This window comes from Neolamprologus multifasciatus, chromosome 20 (genome assembly GCF_963576455.1).
Source record: "Neolamprologus multifasciatus chromosome 20, fNeoMul1.2, whole genome shotgun sequence".
NCBI lineage: Eukaryota > Metazoa > Chordata > Actinopteri > Cichliformes > Cichlidae > Neolamprologus > Neolamprologus multifasciatus.
In genome coordinates this window covers 23,219,792-23,229,494 of record NC_140458.1, presented here as the reverse complement: position 1 = coordinate 23,229,494, position 9,703 = coordinate 23,219,792, and the positions used below count along the sequence as shown (strand labels likewise).

Sequence of the window (9,703 nt, the reverse complement as noted above, 5' to 3'; positions counted from 1 at the left end):
AATCTATTAAAAAGACAAACACACATATATAGATTTGTTTTTCAAAAAATGTAATTTAGTTAAAAAAAAATCAGTTAAAAAAGAATTTTTAAAAAACAATGTATATCACCTCTGGCTTTTTTCCTGTTTTTCCTCTTTTTAGTTTTAGTTAAGAATTTTTTTTACTTAAGGATTTGAATTCTTCAGTTTAATTATAAGCGTACAGCTCTAATGTGGGCAGGTATTAGAGGCCTGTGTCTTTATTGATAAGACTGTCAACACTGAGACACAACGGGATGGATTGCAGAAGCTGCTCTTCACTCTGCTCCACTAAAAATATACTCCTAGTCAGTTTTCATGGGAGCCTCATCAAGCTGCACAAGCAGATGGAGCCAGCAGGATGTCAGTTGCAGGGACACCACAGAGGATCTGGTCAAAATCCAAATTTAGATTTTCTGAGTTTAGATTCTAACAAATATAAGACAAACTGAAAAATCACAAAACGTTTCAAATAAAATGTGTAACAAGTTCACAAAATCAGTGAACACAAGCTTCTTATTGTAAAGACTCCACAATATCAGAGAGAGAAGCACAATGCTGAGATTATTTTCGGTAAGCAAGCACTTAGTGATGGTGGGGAGGAAAAACTCCTTTACAGGAAGAAACCTCCCATAGAACACCACTCAGGGCCATCTGCAAGCTGGCGAGGTGTGATGGGAAAGAAATAAGACAAAAGGAAAGCACGGAGCGAGCATAAACAACAAACGAGGCAAAACACAAAGACAGAAGACAAAATTTCATGACATGCAGAAGTGACAGTAATTCTCCATCAGCCTGAGCTTATAACAGCATAACTAAGGGATGGTTCAGGGTCACCTGACCCAACCATAACTTTACGCTTTATCAAGAAAGAAACCTTTAGACTTTATATTACAAATAGAAATAGTGTCTTTCTTTCAAACTCAAACAAGTTGCTGGTTCAGCCAGTCAGAGGTCTGCTTATATGGCTGAGGGCAAACAGTTCTGGAGAGTACAATTAGAAAAAGGCTGAACAAGTATGTCTTGTTTGGAAGGGTAAGCAGCACAACTTAGGTTTGCAAAACTGCATCTGAAAAAAATACAAGGCTTACAGAAAAATATCATTTGGACATATGTGACCAAAATGGACATAAACTGAAGCTTCTGCATACATATACATGTCCATATCACTCTTTGGAGAGACAACGCGTGACATACACACAGTGGACCAGAATGTATATTACACGCTTTGCTGTTATACTAGGTTGGACCAACAGTAAGTGTTCAAGGACATAGTGCTGTAACAATGAGCTATGTGTCATAACTGATAAATAAAAAAAATTAAGAATAATTCAGATTTGTTGCAATATTCTAAAGAGTAGTTAAATATAGTAGTTTATTATTGTGTTATTAAAGCAAACTTCTGAACTGTAACCCTGAGGCAGTGCAACATGTGAGCTCTTCAAATGGAACTCTGTGTTTGTTGATGTTTTGAGATGGATGTCACTGATCAATGAATTCAAACTGTACTGATGGAGTGGACAGGGTTCCATACGGGGAAGATAGGCTGTTAGCTGTGCTGGGCTACTGGTATTGCTGCATTAGGTGCATTAGGTAATGCACAGTTTCTGCAGCACTATATACGTATGAACAGTATTTAGAGAAAAAAATAAAAATAAAATGTACAAATAAAACAATTACAAAAGGAAATAAATATGTAAATAAAGTTATGTATATACAGTTTGGGTTATTACATGTGGAATTAAGTATTGCACAGTGGTGGTTTATAGAGGGAAATCCTTGTAACGGGGGGTGTGGAACTGTGTTTACCAGTGCATGTGTGAGTTCAGAGTGGTTATGGCTTTTGTTATGACATTCAATCCACTGGAGTATGAATGCGTGTGAATGTTAGATGGAAAGCACATGCATAGAAAAATGTGCTTGCGTGGAAGAGTGTGAATGGGTGAATGAGGCAAGTTGTGTAAAGTGTTTTGTGTGCTCAGAGTAGAGAAGCACTGTATAAGAACCAGTCAATTTACCAATTACCAGTGATGAATGATAGGTGTCAGCATTTATACAAAATTTCCACATCAGTGCTGGTATAGGAGGAGACAAAGAAGTCAAAACTGAGTCTCTGCACTGATATATTATTAAACTGGTGGTAAAAATCAACATGATCATACACTCGTGCCTTTAACCGGGTAGTGTTAGCCCTGGCACCAGCGTGAGGTTACGGAAACTGAGAGATGCATGATCGGCTGAAACGAAACCAAAGCAGGGCTTGTGCCAGTGGATGTGACATCACTCTTGATGTGTGGTGCTGTTCCCATGGGTAAGAACGACGGGCATAATGAGCCCATTCTAAAATAAAATGCTGCGTCTTTTTAAAAAATTGTCTTTCAGTAAGTGCTGGTTTACACACATTCTGAGCACTTCCCACACACACACACACACACACACACACACACACACACACACACACACACATGTTAACAGCTTCCCTCCATCATGTCCTTTACACAATTCTCCCAGTGGGTGCTGTCATTGTAAAAGAGGGACGTGAGACATGAAGAAGACAGAGAGGTGTGAAAGCACCGCCCGAATCTTACCTACTGTTAAAATCTTTTGTGTCTCCACGTGGGTGTGTGGATGTGTTGTTTCTCTGAGCCTGTCTGTGTGCCCAAATTGTCAGCCATCTTGTTTATCTGTGCGCGCGCGTGCATGCATTTTGACAGTATCTTCCTTTTTCCAGAAAAACGTCTCTCCGGAGATCGACAGCACGCAGCCACTCTTCTCTGAAGGTGTCAGAATTTTGTTTCCTCCAAACAAAGTGATGACATCCTGTTAGTGATTCAGACGCCTAACAGAGCAGACAGCTCCAGCCCTGTATTTTTAATGGAACGCTCAAGCGAGATTTAAGAATAACAATAGCTGCCACATGTTGATGACACTTGGGCGCTAAATCAAAAAACCCAGCTGTGGCGGGGAAAAAAGTCAAACGTGGTTTATGTGCTTTGTGCACATATACCGGACTTGGCTGGCGGCAAGCACTCAGCGACTTCAACAGAAAATGCCCTTTCTTGTCAGACACCACTGCAACACTTACGGTGTGTTCACACCGAACGCGATGGACGCGAATAGAGCGTCAGGTTTACATGTAAAGTCAATGGAAAAGCGCGATGACGCGCGATTGCGGGTCCCGCGAAAATTCGGAAGCAGATTTGCGTCGCGAAAACGCCAAAACTCGTGAAACGCGCGTCAGTGTAGCACGTCTGGCGCGTTTGACTCGCGAATAAAACCACGCGCGTGAGTTTTTGTGTTGCATTTTGTGCATACGCGCGTTTCGCGTCTACCGCTCGAGTTGGAAAAATCTGAACTCCAGCGTCAAATCGCGCCGCGACAACCAATCAGGGGCCTGGTGACGTGGCTCTGACCTAGGTCAAAGGGGCAGGTCCAGCCAAAGCCCGAATTCATTCTTCATTCAGTATGGAGGAAAAGCTAATCAGTGCCGTGGCTAATCACCCGGAGCTGTACGATGCTAGCTACTACTTTTACCGAGACAGGAATAAAAAGGACCTAGCTTGGAGACACATAAGTGAGGAGATCGGGCAACCTGGTAAGTTCATTCCTTCTTTTTAATTTTCAGACTGACCCGATGAACCCGCGCAAAAGCTAGCAAGCCCGCCTACTGTCCCGCTATTTTCCCACTGATGTACAAATACCTTTCCGCTAACAAGATAATGCGTTTATTCAGAGGACATCTGCAGGAGAAAGTGGAAGAGCCTCAGGGACACATATAATAAGGAGAAGAAGGCAGAGAAGGAGAAGAGGAGTGGGTCTGCAGCAGGATCGGGGAGAAAATGGAAGTTCTTCGCGGTCATGGGGTTTCTGGACCCCTTCCTCACCCCGCGGGAGACTAGCGGTAATATGGTGCGGACCGTGGAGAACTTCTCCCCCGAGGACCAGGGACAGCCCGAAGAGGCAGCAGGGGAGTGTCAGTCAGAAGGTATGTTTACATTGAGTTAATGTAGGCAGTTAATTTATGCGTGTTGTCATACAGGAACATATTTTGTTTATTAATAAACAGTATACAGTAGTCCCGCTGTTCATCCGTCACTGCCTGCCTTTTCGCTGATTTTTTTTATGGCACCGTACAGCTTTCAACGATGCGCATTGCATTCTGCAGCCCAAATGACAAATCTCCTCCGTGTCGTGTCTCCTGCGCTTGCCAAACTTATCATGTTTGGTTTTGATAACCATCACGTCCAATAGAAAAAAACAGCACAAAAACACTCATAACTATGACCCTCATTCGGAAATACACACCTGCACCGGGAGCAAAAAAGGCGCACAAAAGTGGCGCCGCAGACGGAGAAAAAGCGCGGCATAATACTTTTACGTTTTAAAATCGACAAAGGTTTTCACTTTGAGAATCAACTTGTGAGAACTGTGACTACTGTTCATGTGCTGCAATAAATGAGACCACTGTATATAATAATAAGTATATAAGTATATAATAATATAATATTCTCTATGACTGTTGTCTTCAACCTATATTAACATTAATAATAATATTAACATTTAATATTGTCTTCATAGAGTCAAGTAATCATGCAGCAGAGTCCTCAGCTGTCTCTTCTCCTGGCTCTCCAGTCCCTGGTCCCTCAGCTCCTGCTGCTGCACCCACAGGTATGAACATCAAGCACTGACAGCTTTTTACTTGCTTGAATTCCCTTGTGATCACCTTTACTAAATATCTACAACCAATCAGTTTATATCCTGTTTTTTTTTTTCAATTTTGAAAATGAAAATCTAGTAGCAGCCTTCTCATTACTTTGTGTTGTTTTGTGCTGTGTTTTACAGGCCCACAGCGGAGGACAGCTCGAAGGCGGGCGAGGGACGGGTCCCAGGACGGTCCATCGGCGGTGGAGCTGGCCATCCTGGAGTCCCTAAAGAGGCCACGCCCGTCTCCAACTGAACATTTCCTCCTCGGCCTTGTTCCTGCTCTGGAGAGCATGCCGCCTCAGACACGAGAATTCGTGAAATTTCAAATTTATAAATTAGTTTTTGAAAACAGCACAGCTGTGTTAAATTTGGAAACATTGGACCCTAATGATCAGTAGTTTTCTGATGAGGCAGCAGCTCTCCAGGGCAGAAACAATGTTCTTATTTTTCTCCTCCTTCTCCCTGAGGCTCTTCCACTCCAAGCTGGGTCCTTTTTATTCCTGTCTCTCTGTAAATAGTTACATTTCATATATTTATGATAAATGTTTTTGTTAATGAATTTATATTTTTTCAAATAAACATTTATAATGACAAAATGTCTCTGTTCTACTACACAGCAAATATTGGCACCCGACTTGACACAAGTAGAATTTATTTCATATTATACTAATGACAAAACATACTAATACAGTGGGATGCAAAAGTTTGGGCAACATTGTGAAAAGTAATTATTTTCTTGTACAAATCATTGGTTGTCACAATAAAAATAGTCAGTTAAATATCATATAGGAGACACACACAGTGATATTTGAGAAGTGAAATGCAGTTTACAGAAAGTGTGCAATAACTGTTTAAATCAAGCAGGTGCATAAATTGGCAACACAAAAAAAGAGAAATGAAATAAATATTTAGTGTATATCAATGTGTGTGTCTCCTATATGATATATGTAAGTGACATTTTTCATTGTAACAGTGATTCATACAGGAAAATAATGACTATTAATAAGGTTGCCCAAACTTGTGCACCACTGTATACAGGAACATAGTGAAGACAAGTTACTTAAGAGAGTAAAAATAGGTTCGTTTATTTTGGAGTAGAGCTCCATTTATTAAGAAAAAATTAAAAGGACAGGAACACTCTTTAGAGGTTTGTGGGTGGCTCTTAAAAGAGCCGTTGTGGGGAAGTCACTCGGACTTCAAACAGGCTACTCCTTTGGTTGCCAAGACACAGCTCCCTCCGCCGAGAAGTGAGCCATGAATTTCTCCCTCACCAGGACAGCCTCTCTGGAGGAGTTGTTTGCTGCCATACGACCCAGGCCTTGCAACGGCTCCACCACAGCAGGTGCCCCTCTCTCGTCCACACAGCGCAGAAAATTGTGGAGAACACAAGTTGCCTTCACACACTTCTCCGCTCCGTCTAAATAAAAAGGAGTGAGTATCACTACAAAGGTTAACTCAGTGGTCCTAATGCTCCAGTTTGATATCAGCAAACACCGAGCGCATACATTGATATGACACCACAGCCATGCTATCATTGCAAACACTGATAACAGCATAAATCGAATTAAATCGGGACATGATGAGACCTTCTGAGTATCACTAGAAATATTATAAACAGTCGTCTCCGTACCACAGTTTGCTTTCAGTAAAAACCGAGCATTCACTGTTAGCATAGCACATCCACGTTAGCAGTGTATAAATGGATAGTTTAGCATATATTAGCACAGGTATCAATAAAGGACTACCATATTAAATACTTTTACTAACCTCAGGCAGATGGACAGGCGCTCTGCAGGTGGGATTGAGCGCCTGTAGTTGGTGTCTAGGCGGGCGATTCTGGGACCGACGCGGGAAAGCAGGTCCTCAATGGCCGAGTGAAAGACGGTGATATCGCTGAAATCGGCCGTCATCCAGGCGGAGCTCCTGGAGCAAATGGTGAAACTCACCAAACTGCTCACGCCTCTGGAGGACCTGATGGACCCAGGTACAGCGAGGGCGTCTTTTACGCCGCTGCTCTGCTCTCCACAGTACATACAGAAGGGAGACTCTCTCTTCAAGCGCTAACTCGACAGCTGCCATCTTGCAAAGATACCGGTCTGGCACAACTTCCTCCCACATCCCTCCCACATTTCCGGTTCACGCGCGTCAAAATATCATATTTTGAAGCGCGTTGGATTTTTCTTGGACACGCGTTGAGACGCGAATGTGCACGCGTCAAATTAGGGGCGTTTGGGGCGTTTTTGTTCGCGTCCATCGCGTTCGGTGTGAACACACCGTTAGTATGATAAAGCAGCACAAGGTCTTATTTAAGCAGGACCATTTGAAAACCACTAGAGGAGGAAAAATATTGAGATGATGTCGAGGCAGAATTGCTGCCACTCACTGCAACTTTTTCCGTGTCGGAAAAGAAATTCTGAAAGCCTCATTTGCAAGCTAATGCACTGCCAATCTACAATGGATGTGTGATTTTGATTCAATCACTGTCAGTCTGTGGCTCCGGCTGATATTAACTGCCTCAGTCTCAAAGACAGGTGTTAATCATAGGACTAACTGTGAAACTTGGACTCTGACGGCTCCTGTTCGTGTCTTCAGCCTTTGTTGGTGACTGCAGGATTTGTGCTTGTGCAGTGTGTGCTGACAGCAGTAGATCTAGAAGCAGCTCTAGTCCACCAGGGGTTAATTGGTTATTGTGAGTGTTTTTGATGAACACAATTCAACTTATGCTTATGCAACTTATTTAACCCATGGAAAAGCTCACTAATGCTAGAAGCTAGACCCACACAAACTTTGGCATTTATGCTTTTGGTGGCAATAGAATATAATCCTTCTAACCTAATACAGGTTAATAACCTTGCATTATTAGGCTGTATTCGGTTAATAATTAGGTGAAATTCCATTACTTACTGATGTAGCAGAAGTACTGTCAACTCAGTGTTGCTTTAAACTCATTCAGGCCTTAGGTTTGGGTCCAGATAAACACCCGTCAGATGTTCAGTCCTGTTTTAGTCACTCTCCCTCTTTCAAGGTTCACTAAACCAGTTAAACTGAAGGAGAGAGGGTGTCTTACAGTCCCATGCTGCTCAGTCTGTGTCGGCCATTATTCAGAGTAAACCACATCCATGCAACTGCAACCCCCCAAACAAATAAACAAAAAAAGAAAAACCAGCAAGTGGCCTAAGGGCCATCACTAGCAACATGGCTCTCTTTCCACTGCCAAGTAAAGTTTATGCTGTTACTTTTGTTCTTATAAAACAATTACCATAATTTCTTTGCCTGCCTGGGGAAATTACTGACACACACCAGGACAAGCAAAAGTGTTATCCTCCTTTGTTGGCTGATGATGTCATTACTCTCCAGCCACTACACTGTGCAGTCCAATGTTTGCGTGATGATGAGGAAACATGTTACCCCTTTAAACATGATCAAAATTACTGTGTGAAAAAGGCGATGACATTTTTGTGAGTCAACTATAATCAACTAATTGCTGCAGCTTCATTATCATTAGAGAATAGAACTCACCCTTAACATTTACAATCAACGTGAGGATTCACACAACAATGAGTGCTTAGCATTAAGTGGTTAAACTGCATGATTTTATTAGATTTCACTTTATAGCCTTGGCTGTGAAATACAAACAGTCTGGGTTAAACTGCATAAGCATGTATTACTAAGAGTGTGGAGTGTTTAAGAATTTTCTTTGATACAAACTTTGATCAAATATTTACATCAGAAATCATTTTCTGTCTGCATACTCACACTCAGAGTTTGAACTTTTCAGCAGGCAGTTTTGTGGAAGATATTGGCAACAGTGTCCAGTGATTTTAGTTAGTGTACAAAAGTTATTGTGCATCGTTTATTGCTACAGTTACACCAGGGAAACCAGAAAGTATGGCCAAAAATGATTGTGATTTTATGCACAATCAACGATCAGTCAGTCCACTGTTATCGTCAAAGGGACTTTGGTGTACCAAGCCAGTTTCCTGTCTGTCAAATCACTTCACGTTTAGATCGGGCCTAGTTGGCTAATAAAATGAAAACTGTGATATTGTAGCAATTAACTGCTATAAAATCTGCTGACATCTGTTGCAAATCTGAAGGTTCCATTAAACTGAAATTCAAATGAAGTAATTACATTTAGAATCCAGCCAGAACCTCAAAGACCTGAAGCTGAAAATCAGAAATTCCTCCACGAATACTGACGTAGTTGCAGCAGCAGAACAGTGATTCAACTTCAACAGAGTGACGTAAGTGATTTGCAGCATTGCTTTTGTATAGGACAAGTAATTGGCAACCTGTTGAGTTGAATCCCATTTTGAACAGACTCAGGTTGATTACAGTGTGTTGGCAGTCTGTCACTGTTTATACATTAGATAGCAGTTACTTGCCAATTTGTCTAAGAGTGATTGTAGCCAGTCCAAGTCAGACTGTGGTTCTTTGGAGACAGGTTGCCTTAAACCTGGTGACCTGTGTAATCAAATTAGTTGCCCTGATACAACCACCATTTTCCCCACCATTAGCTGTTTTTACTCTGTGACTGAGATTTTCAGATGAAGTCCAGTCACCTTTTATAGAGATCGCGGAATACAAATTAACACCAAATAATCACATAAACTGTGTTGCTGATTAATTGTCTATTTTTCTAACGAGTATGTTTTTAACCTTAAAAGTGTTTCATTTCTTTGGACCAGGGGCGATTTTCGCCCATTTTTGAATCAAAGCACCCCCACAGATAATATTGGATCAGTGTTTCAATATTTATATCTTTTATTAGATGTACATGTGGTTTGGTTATTTGCCTTTTGGTTGAAAGTACACTGAGAGAGGACTTTTTGTTAGTGATCTTAATAGTGTTTTTTCATATTAATTTAATTTTTCATCGAATTGAATAAAATCTATTTGTGTAAGATTGTCAGTCCAAAGAGTGAGAGAGGAAAGAGGGTAATGTGAGGAGAAAGTACAAGGTCAGGAAGAACCAGGTAAG

General features: G+C 41.4%; 2 protein-coding genes across 3 annotated transcripts; one reads left to right on the top strand and one right to left on the bottom strand.

The window, feature by feature from the left end:
* The first annotated feature begins 3,102 nt into the window (after positions 1-3,102).
* Positions 3,103-5,243, top strand: LOC146494952 (transcription factor Adf-1-like). 2 transcript variants are annotated; one of them, XM_085147133.1, is made up of 3 exons: positions 3,103-3,613; positions 3,752-4,003; positions 4,597-5,243. In XM_085147133.1, the coding sequence occupies exons 1-3, from the start codon at positions 3,484-3,486 to the stop codon at positions 4,704-4,706; spliced, it is 492 nt and encodes a 163-aa protein (XP_085003259.1). In that variant the 5' UTR covers positions 3,103-3,483; the 3' UTR covers positions 4,707-5,243. The 2 variants fall into 2 exon arrangements, with proteins under 2 accessions (XP_085003259.1, XP_085003260.1); XM_085147134.1 differs by lacking the exon at positions 4,597-5,243 and having other exon boundaries at positions 3,104-3,613; positions 3,752-4,376.
* An 88-nt stretch (positions 5,244-5,331) lies between these two features.
* Positions 5,332-6,999, bottom strand: LOC146494951 (uncharacterized). The gene is made up of 2 exons (XM_085147132.1): positions 6,490-6,999; positions 5,332-6,139 (listed from the first exon to the last, which is right to left on the bottom strand). The coding sequence occupies exons 1-2, from the start codon at positions 6,753-6,755 to the stop codon at positions 5,908-5,910; spliced, it is 498 nt and encodes a 165-aa protein (XP_085003258.1). The 5' UTR covers positions 6,756-6,999; the 3' UTR covers positions 5,332-5,907.
* Between the last annotated feature and the right edge of the window lie 2,704 nt (positions 7,000-9,703).

Coding starts and splice junctions, on each gene's coding strand:
- LOC146494952 (XM_085147133.1), top strand. CDS start 3,484: ATGGAGGAAAAGCTAATCAGTGCCGTGGCTAATCACCCGGAGCTGTAC. Junction 3,614..3,751: donor TGAGGAGATCGGGCAACCTG/GTAAGTTCATTC, acceptor GCGTTTATTCAG/AGGACATCTGCAGGAGAAAG. Junction 4,004..4,596: donor AGGGGAGTGTCAGTCAGAAG/GTATGTTTACAT, acceptor TTGTCTTCATAG/AGTCAAGTAATCATGCAGCA.
- LOC146494951 (XM_085147132.1), bottom strand. CDS start 6,755: ATGTACTGTGGAGAGCAGAGCAGCGGCGTAAAAGACGCCCTCGCTGTA. Junction 6,140..6,489: donor CGCCTGTCCATCTGCCTGAG/GTTAGTAAAAGT, acceptor CTTTTTATTTAG/ACGGAGCGGAGAAGTGTGTG.